Below are 12642 nucleotides of genomic sequence, written 5' to 3' on the forward strand. Positions count from 1 at the left end.
ATTTAAAGTGAAAAGGAAAAATTGGAGCTAGTCTTCAAAGCATCCCTTGTAGACCACACATTAGTTTTCAGTCAACCTTTAATAACATAGACTGATATTTATTAAGTTACTTTTCAGCTCCATCAACTCTAACCCATGTTACTGGTACTGTTTGTGCTAATGTGGAATATATTAGCAAATTATGGCAGGAAAGTTGGGCGTTTTAGTGACACAGAGGTTAAAACAGGCAGTTATACTATTGGATGAAATTGCTCTCACAGCTTCGCTTAAAAAAAGAATAAAAAGTTGTGGAGGTTAGTAGGGATAAAACCAAGGTCCACAGTCTGTTTTGAAGCATGCATACCCAGAGCCCATTGACTTCAATGGGATTTCTGTGAACGTAAGAATGAGCAAATATTTAGAGTCAATTTTTCATTCTGGTAAAATTTTGATATGATAAAGTGCTTTGAGACAAAATGGAAATCCTTTTTAAGGACTGTTTGTTTGACTTATGAAGAATAGCATGTTCTGGCACAATACAGTTATTGCTATCATTTATGGAGCAGAACATATACACAATTCTTTGCCTCTTGAAGTAGTTATTAGTAGTTATGCCAATGTCACATGTGTCAACAGTTTAGTATCAACATACAGTTAAAAAAATGTAAAAAAAAATTGTGCCTATGGCTAGCAGCCTCTTTTTAAACAAACATGGCTGTTTCAGTAAAGAAAACAAAAACACCTAAAATACTGAGTTCCTGTTAAGTGACTAAGGTCTCAATCCTGCAAACTGTTTTGTGTGCATAATTTACATAGCCTGAGTATTCCCATTGAATCCAACATGAAAGTGTAGTGATTTCAATATCAGGCTAGGCAAGGATCAGATGAATTTATTGGGACTACTCAAAGTCATAAAGTTATTCATGTGACTTTGCATGCTTGCGCTCTAAGAGTCTACAACAGTGGGACAATACAAGATATTATTGTTCTTCTGAAATTGAATCTCACCTAAATGAGGGAAATAATAGATTAGAAGCATGCTAGAAATGCAGTTCAATTTTCTATGTGAAACTTAGAGGTAAATTTTTAAAGAGATAGTGATTTAGCCACAAGATATCCATTAGTGTCACTGGGAGTCATATGCTTATGTCCCCAAATACCATGTAACACACACACAAAAGACACTTTGAAAGTTTAGCATGAATCAAATCAATGGCTTGTGCGGAAAGAAGTTGCATTTAGATTCTACACAGTTAACCATTATTCACTTCTTAATACTTTTGGTTATGAAAAAGTGGTAAGCGAACACAAAGAATTACAGATTGCCTTTTCTCTACAAATCTTATTTTAAAATAAACTAAGAATATCTTAAAAGAAATTGGGAATCCTAAACTGAAGTTCAGTGATATAGTGTTGGAGCCCAAGATGCAGAGTACTAATGTGCAGTTATTGAAGTTTCTGAATTTGATTCTTGCCAAGACAGACACTGATCTTATTACAATTCCATGATTCATTCAGAAACCATAAAATAATGCTTACAGAAGTGTTTTAGAAAGAGAACCTTGAAGTCTGTGTGTTTTCAGGGAAAAAGCTGTATGTTTATAAAACTTTATTAAAACCTGAATATGGTAAATCTTCAGGTTCCAGCAGTTTTCTTAGCTTTTGTCATCTGCACTGACCAATTTAAAGTCTTGTCTTTCCTACTAAACTCAATGCATTATCCAATTGTAAAAGAATTATCTGAGTGTTTTGTAGAATTAGGTAAAAGGGAAAAAGCAGAAAGAAATCAATGTCTTCCTGTTGTCATAGCCACAGAGTGGCTGAGATGGGTCCGCTTAATAAATACTCCCTCCTCAAAGCTAGGGATTTCCAACTGGTTTTGTGTTGCCTCATCTATTCCTGAAAGAAGAGTGGTATGTCTGCTTATTATAGCTGTATGGTCTGTCTTTTTCCTAGTATTGCATATCCCTTGGGATCTTGACCAGGAAATCCAATATCCCTTCCAATCAGGAATTCTTTCAGAATGGGTTTGACAAAAGGTTCTCTACTAGCTGCCCTAGGGTCCAGGCCTCCTCCTGCAATGGCCTCAGAAGTTCCATCGAAGGGTTCCCAGTGGGGTCCAACCCTCTGTTAGCCAGGTTCCTGAAAGCAGTCTCCTACTTTAAAGTCTACAGTTCCCCTCCATAGATCATCTACTCTGACCTGTTGGAACACAACTTTACCATTCTGAGTGGTTTTCCTGACAAGGAAAGTGGCCTTTATGGTTGTCATGCTCTCAGCCCAAAGAGTCAGGAAACTTGCACGTGTAGCTTGCAATCCCTCATATGTAATCTTCTACAAGGGGAAACTAATTCTCTGAATGTACCCCTGTTTTCTCCTCAAGGTGGCCTCTCAGCCTTCATCCTTAGCAAAGAGATCTTGCTTCCCAACTTCTGCCATGACCCCAAGACCAGACTTGGTGTGGTGGCATTCCCTGGATCCCCCTAGAGCTTGAGGTACGCATTTCCTCATCTAAAATATTCCCCAAATCCAGGTCTATGTTCATGCTGTTCGGAGGGGCTCATAAAGAGGAGAACGTGTGTAAATATATCTTTTTCTGTAGGATCCAAACTTGCATGCAGCACTTCAGCTCCCTTCCATGCCTCACTTCTTACCCCAGAGGAGCTTTGAGCTCACTGTATCCTAACTGTGGCCATGTCCTGGGCAGAGTTGGGGGAGGCCTTAGTTGAGGAGCTTTTCCATGCTGCTACCTGTTTGAGACAGTACTGGCTGGATTTACATCTGCTGAAGAGGTCTTTGATCAGCAAGTTCCGATAGGGGTTCTTCCTCAGCAGTTTTAAAGAGGCTATCTTCAGGAGGTTTGATCATCTTAATAGGCTCTTCATGGTCCCCTTCTCCTCTTGTCACTTTAGCCTAGTCTATCTTAACTTCTCCTTAGTTACTCCTTCCTCCCTGGTAGCTGGATCCAGTCATCATTCATTAATGGTAGCACCAGCATCACAAGAAAAAAAAAATGTGTCTCACCTTGCTCTCTGTGATGTAGCAACACCAATATGAAAACTGCCTATGAATGCCACAGTGAATGACCAGTCTCAGACAAAGTGACTAGCTTAGATGATGATCATATTCTCCAGCTACATTGCTCATTAACAGGGAATGCCTACTTGCACTCCCGAGATGAGGAAGAACTAGGTGAAAAATTCTAATCCTGATTGGCTACTATCTGCCTGAAAGATGAGGACACAATCATTCATCATACTGATAATGTCACATCGTGGAAAAGGTTAGTAACATAAGACTTATTTTTGTAGCAGGCAGGATTACTTTAAATATAAATCAGCTTGTGATACAATGCATACAATACAGTAACACTTTTTAACATACATCTATTTGTTAATGTGACTGGGGGAGATAAAACATGGGGTCTCCTTGAATAGTGTTCAGTTATGTAACAAACGATGAAAGAAACTTTAGTAACTCTAATAGTACCTAATAGTAATAAAGGCTGCTGGTCATAAAACAAAGCAGTTACATAAACTTGATTAATCTTGTTAAATTCATAACAAACTGGAACTCCAGGGTGTAAGCAGCAGATGTTCTATTGCGCAGAACTGAAAGCAGGACAAACATATTGCAGATTAATAATCTAATCTCTCACAAATCTTGGAATGGTGAATGGGAATTTCCTTCATTCTCCAGATGCCATTCTGAGAAGATTCTCTTTGTCAAATCTGAAGAGATGCCAGCCCTCTTCAGTGGAAAGGTCTAAAGCTCCACGTCTCACATAGTACTCTATAGATGGCTTGTTCCAAATGACTACAAGGAAATGCATGCAGCTACAGTTTGTTTTGATTGCTATCTGTTGAAAAGTAAACATTCTGTATTACTTGCAAGGCATTATTTTGGAATGCCTTCTCCAATACTAGTTCGGATATTCATCTACAAATAGAGCAATCTCCAGTGGTACCATTTCAAAAGGCCACTGCACATACAGCAGATGCCAGAGCAGTTCATGTTCTCTAACAAGCTAGTCCCTTTTTGTACATGGTATCGTGATGAACTCAAGAAAATAGCAACAATTTGTGCCAAAATTCTCCGCAGAGATGTCTTACCCTCTTTTGTCATCATGACATTCACAGGATGAACAAGCAAGTTGCCTGCTAGATTAGATCACTCTTAGGCCTGGTCTACACTAACCCCCCAATTCGAACTAAGGTACGCAACTTCAGCTACGTGAATAACGTAGCTGAAGTCGACGTACCTTAGTTCGAACTTACCGCGGTCCAGACGCGGCAGGCAGGCTCCCCCGTCGACTCCGCGTACTCCTCGCGCCGAGCAGGATTACCGGAGTCGACGGCGAGCACTTCTGGGTTCGATTTATCGTGTCCAGACGACGCGATAAATCGAACCCAGAAGTTCGATTGCCTGCCGCCGAACCAGCGCGTAAGTATAGACAAGCCCTTAGTTAAACTGAGGGGGGGAAAAGGCAGTGTAACTAGTCTACGGCCAAATTTCTGGAAACTCTGCAATACACTAGTATATGGGCTTGGCAGAGGGATTCTCAGGCGGCCAGGGATGGTGACTCCAAGGGTATATCTACATGACAGCTTGGAGCAAGCCTCCCAGCCTGGGTAGACATGCTTGTGCTAGTGGGGCTTGTGCTAGTGTGCCAAAAATAGCTGTGTGGATGTTGAAGCACTGGTGAAGGCTCAGGCTAGTCACTGGTGCTGCAACATCCACACAGCTATTTTTAGCACACTAGTGCAAGCCCCACTAGCACAAGCATGTCTACCCAGGCTGGGAGGCTTGCTCCTAGTTAGTGTAGGGACATATTCCAACATAAGCCTTGGAGCGTATCCACATCTATTACTGCAATAGGAAGGCTGCAGCTGCTCTGCTGATTTCCACAGGAATGCTTAGTTTACCCATTAAACTCTGCCTAGTCTCCTCTTTAGACACATATCTAAGACCCCTCGTTCTGCAGACCAGATCATTGGAACACAATAAATGGAGACACCTTGAAGGGTTCTTGTACTCCAGCATAATCACACAAGCTCTGATGACTACTGGGATATTTTTACACACTGAGCAGGGGGTAAGATTTTCCCCCTAATTATTTGAAAGTAAGTATGAAGGTCAGAGAAGAATTACTGTGTTTCTAAAGAGGTACAACAGAGTATATAACAATATGAAATTGAGCATAGGGAAACTTAAGCAAAATATCAGAAGGATTCTCCTAACTGAACTGTGAGAGTATTAAGTTAAGGGAAAATCTCCCTGTAGAAGATGTAGAAGGCCCACTGCTTTAAGAGTCCATTTACAGAGTCCAGAACAGACTTGCATTGGCAGGAAAAGAAATCTATATGAAAACAAGTCTACATGTTTGTGTTACATTAATTCATCTCATATAGTAAGCATACTGTACAGAGAAATTATGAATCAAAATCTTACACTGTCATAGGTTAGAAAATGACCATTAAAATTATGCAGTGTTTGTAAATCTTTGTTTTAAATGATACATACCTGGCTTAATGTCTTTAAGATTTCCGAGCCAATGCCCAAGCCTATTGAATAGTGCAAACATTAAAAATATCAGTACACACACACAGTTTCATAGCAAGATGTATTTTTATGAAATTGTAGTTGCACATTTAAAATATTTAACGGGAAATTCAAATGAATGTAACTTTTATATAGAAAATAAAATTACTTTTCTAATAAGGTCATTGGAAGTGAGAATATACATTTTGTATCATTATAGATTTAATTTATATAATATAAATATATTGAACTAAGTTATGTGTGTTTTGACTGGATCATAAGGAAATGTTGATTTACAGTGAAGTAGTACTACTTTTAAACTATTGCATAAAATATATTTTCATTTGAGATTACTTGTACTATTATGAAATTTTGGAATTTGTTTAAATTTGTTGATTTTTTTTTTATTTGTAATTGTGATATATTTTAGCACCTTCATAAGTACTTAAAATAAAGGGTTAACATGGGAAATTTTTTAAAAAGTTAATTATTTTATATTTTGTGTCAATATCACTTCTATTGCAGGTCAAGTTCTTGATCCTTTTATTAAATTAAATTTAAAGACATTAAAAGTTACTTTTAAACATGATTAGAAATTAAAATATACCTATTTCACTGACATTAGAAAACAATATTAGCTTCACCTTTAAAGTTTCAAAATTCTGCAACATAATTTCTTGGAAGAGTTCTCAAAATCATGCACAGAATGTATTAATAATAGTGTTCAAGTATATTATGTTTCAGAAGACAAAGTCCTCTAATGGTTGGAAACACATTCATGCTTTGTTCACTTATAAAACTTGCAGGATATTTATTCAGTATTGCCTAGAAGTATGGAAAGAGAAAGCTGGAAGCTAATTCATACTGAAAGAGTAAACGAGTAATTATTTGTTGTTTTTATCAAGAGTGAGGCTTGTTTGTTTGTTTGTTTATTTATTACCTCTATATGGTTCCATGACATAGAAGTCTTCCAGGTAAAGTAACTTGCCAATCCAAGGGTCATATGTAAAGTAATACATAGCATAGCCTACAATGCAACTACCTGAAAAGAAAGAACATAAAAAGTGAAATAACTGGCTAGCTTATGTAAAGTATAATATCAATATGATTATTTTATAGCTATCCTTCAACCTTTTAAGGAAACTTTTGATATAAACACAGGTAGTGCTCAGTGAAAATTCCTGTGTACTGAATCATCTTAAAATGCAGCAAATATAGATTTCAGACCAAACAAGCACCACAAAGCCAATATTTGTTTTAGTAATATCGAAAGACATGCACTCCAAACTGCAGGGTTTTTTTAAAGTCTTGGGTATTTTTCACGCAGAAGACACTTGTGAAATCTTCGCTATTAGGAAGAAAACCTCAGATACTTGCTGATACTAAGGTGTAATCAAGAAGGCAGAATGTATTATCAAAAGCATTAAAATTATCTGGAGGTACTGGGCAAAGGGGTTCTGCATAAGGAACTGGTTTCAGATTAAATTTATTTGCCTTACTAACAATAGTCTAATCTCTATTATCATTTGATCATATCCACAGAATTAGTTCCACTAACTGGCACACCTGTCAATCTCTAAAGAACGACAAAGTGGAATGTGCATTATGGATGAACATCACATCACCATTGTGTCTCAACAATGACCGTCAGGGAACACCTTTTAGATAGAGAAGATAATTCAGTCTCTGTTCATTCATCCATTGATGGCAGTGAACTTTTTATTAAAATATCTAAAAGAAAAATCCATGAAGTTCCCTTGCTGTGGTCAGCTAATGGGTCCATATTGGAGCTTCAGACAACCTCAGCCTTCTCAGTCTTGTTATCCCTTATGTCATTCTTTGTGTAATCAGGGATTGCTAGAGGTAATCAATAGATAAATATTTGAAATATGTTTAGCTTACTTCCTGTTTGTCCCTCCTTTGGCACCTCTGCTATTAGACAGTGGTAGAAAGGATGTTCTCCAAAGCCATCTTCAAGCAAGTCTAAAATTAAAATTAAAACCTTTGAGTTAATGGCAGGCTTACTGCATTAAAAAAGAGTAAATAAGAATATTTGTAAAGTAGCTTTCCATTTGAGGGAGTACTTGCAAATAGTTATTGATGGTTGTACAATTACAGTCCATCAGCCTTTTCCAGAAGAATGCATGGAGTGTTCAAAAGGGGTAGATTGGAATAAGAGGAAAAAGAAATAGGTATGGTAGGGTGAGAATAAAAGCTATTTAGGAGCATGAGTCAAGATATTAATGCACTAGATTGTATTTGCAATAATCTTTAATAAAAAAGCATAAAGCTAAAGAAAAATTAAAGGTTGTGAAATGGAAAATGTTCAAACATCAATATTTGGGGGGGATAGTACTAAAATGTGTCTGCTCTTGAACTATCAAAACATACACATGAGAAACCATCATTTACAGCTGAACTGGCCCTTCCACGAGGCCTGATCCAAAACCTATTGAAGGCAATAGGATTCTTTCTGTTGATTTCAGTGGGCTTTGGATCAGGCCCACGATGAGCAGTTCCAACTCTGCTGCAACAGTGCTTCAAAGAAGCATTCAAGGGTCATGATTTTGGGTAGTTTGTTTAGAGCAGTAAAGTGTTAAATATAAAAACTCAATTTTTGCACTTCACTTTTGATCTGGAACTGGAGCTTTAAGTAGTTTGATTATTTCACCTAATGTTTCAGTTAGCAACTAAGTTGGAAGAAATTTTCCTAAACCAGTGATAACAATGTTGAAGGGACTGATCCTGCAACCCTTGCTCACATGAGTATTCCTGCTGATTTCAGTACAACTCCTCACATGAGTAAAGACTACAAGATCAGGACCCTAGTTTGCTGTCCTCTCCTTTAATCAAAGCCAGAAATAACTAGGCCGAGGCAGATGAAGAAATGCCATTTGTCACACAACATAAAACTTAAATTTCTGTGTTTTAAAAGTTAGCATTCAATTTTTATTTACAGTTCTCTCAGGGTACAAATTCAGTACAGAACCTGACAGGAAACAAAGCCAATTGCAAGAAGAAAAGTATGTGAAAGGGATAAAATACTTTACACTTATGCAGCACTTTTAAGAATCTTGCAGCTGAAGATCTCGCAGCTTTTAAATGAGGTAAGTGTTTTTCTCCATTAAGATGAGGAGACAAACTGTGTGATTCTAAAGCTATGGACATAAAGAGGAAGGGTAGTGTAGATACCAGTCTAATAGGTGATACTGGCGGTAGAATGTCTGTGCCTAATTGGGTAAAGAATGTGAGAGAAGCCAAACAGCAAGAATTAAGATGTTTGTACACTAATGCGAGGAGCCTAGGTAACAAAATGTAGGAACTAGAGCTATTGGTGCAGGAAGTGAAACCAGATATTATAGGGATAACAGAAACATGCTGGAATAGTAGTCACGACTGGAGTACAGGTATTGAAGGGTATGTGCTGTTTAGGAAAGATAGAAATAAAGGCAAAGGTGGTGGAGTAGCATTGTATATCAATGATGAGGTAGACTGTAAAGAAATAAGAAGTGATGGAATGGATAAGACAGAGTCTGGGCAAAAATCACATTGGGGAAGAAAGCTACTAGAGTCTCCCCTGGGATAGTGTTTGGGGTGTGCTATAGACCTCTGGGATCCGATTTGGATATGGATAGAGACCTCTTTAATGTTTTTAATGAAGTAAATACTAATGGGAGTTGTGTGATCATGGGAGACTTTAACTTTCCAGATATAGACTGGAGGACAAGTGCTAGTAGTAATAATAGGGCTCAGATTTTCCTGGATTCGATAGCTGATGGATTCCTTCACCAAGTAGTTGCTGAACCAACAATAGGGGATGCCATTTTAGATTTGGTTTTGATGTGTAGTGAGGACTTCATAGAAGAAATGGTTGTAGGGGACAACCTTGGTTTGAGCGATCATGAGTTAATTCAGTTCAAACTAAATGGAAGGATAAACAAAAATAGATCTGTGACTAGGGTTTTTGATTTCAAAAGGGCGAACTTTAAAAAATTAAGGAATTAGTTAGGGAAGTGGATTGAACTGAAGAACTTGTGGATCTAAAGGCGGAGGAGGCCTGGATTTACTTCAAGTCAAGGCTGCAAAAACTATCAGAAGCTTGCATCCCAAGAAAGGGGGAAAAATTCATAGGCAGGAGTTGTAGACCAAGCTGGATAAGCAAGCATCTCAGAGAGGTGATTAAGAAAAAGCAGAAAGCCTACAAGGACTGGAAGATGGGAGGGATCAGCAAGGAAAGCTACCTTATTGAGGTCAGTTCATGTAGGGATAAAGAGAGAAAGGCCAAAAGCCATGTAGAATTGGACCTTGCAAAGGGAATTAAAACCAATAGTAAAAGGTTCTATAGCCATATAAATAAGAAGAAACAAAGAAAGTGTTTAGCGGTCCCACCTCTTCTGAGGATGGAGTGGAGGTTAAGGATAATTTAGGCATGGCCCAATATCTAAACAAATACTTTGCCTCAGTCTTTAATGAGGCTAATAAGGAGCTTAGGGATAATGGTAGGATGACAAATGGGAATGAGGATATGGAGGTAGATATTCCCACGTCTGAGGTAGAAGCCAAACTCGAACAGTTTAATGGGACTAAATCGGGGGGCCCAGATAATCTTCATCCAAGACTATTAAAGGAACTGGCACATGAAATTGCAAGCCCATTAACAAGAATTTTTAATGAATCTGTAAACTCAGAGGTTGTACCGTATGACTGTAGAATTGCTAACATAGTTCCTATTTTTAAGAAAGGGAAAAAAAGTGATCCGGGTAACTACAGGCATGTTAGTTTGACATCTGTAGTATGCAAGGTCTTGGAAAAAATTTTGAAGGAGAAAGTAGTTAAGGACATTGAGGTAAATGGTAATTGGGACAAAATACAACATGGTTTTACAAAAGGTAGATCGTGCCAGACCAAAAGATGGGGATCAATATGAAAATTGAAAGGTGGATAAGGAACTGGTTAAAGGGGAGACTACAACGGGTCATACTGAAAGGTGAAGTGTCAGGCTGGAAGCAGGTTACTAGTGGAGTTCCTCAGGGATCGGATTTGGGACCAATCTTATTTAATCTTTTTATTACTGACCTTGGCACAAAAAGTGGGAATGTGCTAATAAAGTTTGCAGATGACACGAAACTGGGAGGTATTGCCAATACAGAGAGGGACTGGGATATCCTACAAGAAGATCTGGATGACCTTGTAAACTGGAGTAATAGTAATAGGATGAAATTTAATAGTGAAAAGTGCAAGGTCATGCATTTAGGGATTAATAACAAGAATTTTTGTTATAAACTGGGGACGCATCAGTTGGAAGTAACAGAGGAGGAGAAGGACCTCGGAGTATTGGTTGATCACAGGATGACTATGAGCCGCCAACATGATATGGCTGTGAAAAAAGCTAATGTGGTCTTGGGATACATCAGGCGAGGTATTTCCAGTAGAGATAAGGAGGTGTTAGTACCGTTATACAAGGCACTGGTGAGACCTCATCTGGAATATTGTGTGCAGTTCTGGTCTCCCATGTTTAAGAAGGATGAATTCAAACTGGAACAGGTACAGAGAAGGGCTACTAGGATGATCTGAGGAATGGAAAACCTGTCTTATGAAAGGAGACTCAAAGAGCTTGGCTTGTTTAGCCTAACCAAAAGAAGGCTGAGGGGAGATATGATTGTTCTCTATAAATATATCAGAGGGATAAATACCAGGGAGGGAGAGGAATTATTTAAGCTCAGTACCAATGAGGACACAAGAACAAATGTATGTAAATTGGCCATCAGGAAGTTTAGACTTGAAATTAGACCAAGGTTTCTAACCATCAGAGGAGTGAAGTTCTGGAATAGCCTTTCAAGAGGAGCAGTGGAGGCAAAAGACATATCTGGCATAAAGACTAAGGGTATGTCTACACTATGAAATTAGGTCGAATTTATAGAAGCAGGTTTTATAGAAATCGGTTGTATACAGCCGATTGTGTGTGTCCCCACATAAAATGCTCTAAGTGCATTAAGTCGGCGGACTGCGTCCACAGTACCGAGGCTAGCGTCGACTTCCGGAGCGTTGCACTGTGGGTAGCTATCCCACAGTTCCCGCAGTCTCCGCCGCCCATTGGAATTCTGGGTTGAGATCCCAATGCCTGAATGATGCAAAACAGTGTCGCGGGGGGTTCTGAGTACATGTCGTCAGGCACCTCCCCCTCCGTCAGAGCAACGGTAGACAATCGATTCGTGCCTTTTTACCTGGGTTACCTGTGCAGACAACATACCACGCCAAGCATGGAGCCCGCTCAGCTCAGCTCACCGTCACCATATGTCCTCTGGGTGCCGGCAGACGTGGTACTGCATTGCTACACAGCAGCAGCTAATTGCCTTTTGGCAGTAGACGGTGCAGTATGACTGGTAGCCTTCATTGGCGATCTGGGTGCTGGCAGACGTGGGGCTGGCAGAGGTGGGGCTGCATTGCACACAGCAGCAGCCCCTTGCCTTTTGGTAGAAGATGGTATATTACGATTGGTATCCGTCGTCATCGTACTGCAGTGGCTGTCAATCATGGGCACCTGGGCAGACATGCTCAGTCCTATCGAACTGTCTTGACGATGATGGCAATCAGTCGTAGTATGCTATTTTCTGCCAAGCGCCCAGTATTTTCTGCCAAGCACCCAGAAGATGCCGAGTGCTATCAGTCATGCTGCACCATCGTCTGCCAGCTTAAGATGTAAAAAATAGATTTGTTCTGTATTCATTTGCTTCCCCCTCCCTCCGTGAAATCAACGGCCTGCTAAACCCAGGGTTTTGAGTTCAATCTTTGGGGGGGGCCATTCTGTGTGACAGTTGTTTGTGTTTCTCCCTGATGCACAGCCACCTTTGTTGATTTTAATTCCCTGTACCTGTACGCCATGTCGTCACTCCCCCCTCCCTCCCTCCGTCCGTCAGATACTAGTTTCGCGCCTTTTTTCAGACCAGATGCCATAGCTAGCACTGGGATCATGGAGCCCGCTCAGATCACCGCGGCAATTATGAGCACTATGAACACCACGCGCATTGTCCTGGAGTATATGCAGAGCCAGGACATGCCAAAGCAAAACCAGGACCAGCCGAGGAGGCGATTGCAGTGCGGCGACGAGAGTGATGAGGAAAT

At 39.5% G+C, this 12642-nt stretch overlaps 1 protein-coding gene across 1 annotated transcript in view; it reads right to left on the reverse strand.

Annotated features, from left to right (window-relative positions):
• Positions 1-3667: 3667 nt before the first annotated feature.
• SATL1 (spermidine/spermine N1-acetyl transferase like 1) overlaps positions 3668-12642 on the reverse strand; it is a 28283-nt gene continuing 19308 nt past the window's right edge. Inside the window, exons 2-5 of the mRNA XM_065410943.1 lie at positions 7423-7544; positions 6461-6562; positions 5503-5543; positions 3668-3838 (exon numbers count right to left, since the gene is read on the reverse strand). Of these exons, the coding sequence (XP_065267015.1) occupies positions 3668-3838; positions 5503-5543; positions 6461-6562; positions 7423-7544 (436 nt within the window). The remainder of the gene's footprint in view (positions 3839-5502; positions 5544-6460; positions 6563-7422; positions 7545-12642) is intronic.

Source organism: Emys orbicularis, chromosome 9 (assembly GCF_028017835.1).
Source record: "Emys orbicularis isolate rEmyOrb1 chromosome 9, rEmyOrb1.hap1, whole genome shotgun sequence".
Lineage (NCBI taxonomy): Eukaryota > Metazoa > Chordata > Testudines > Emydidae > Emys > Emys orbicularis.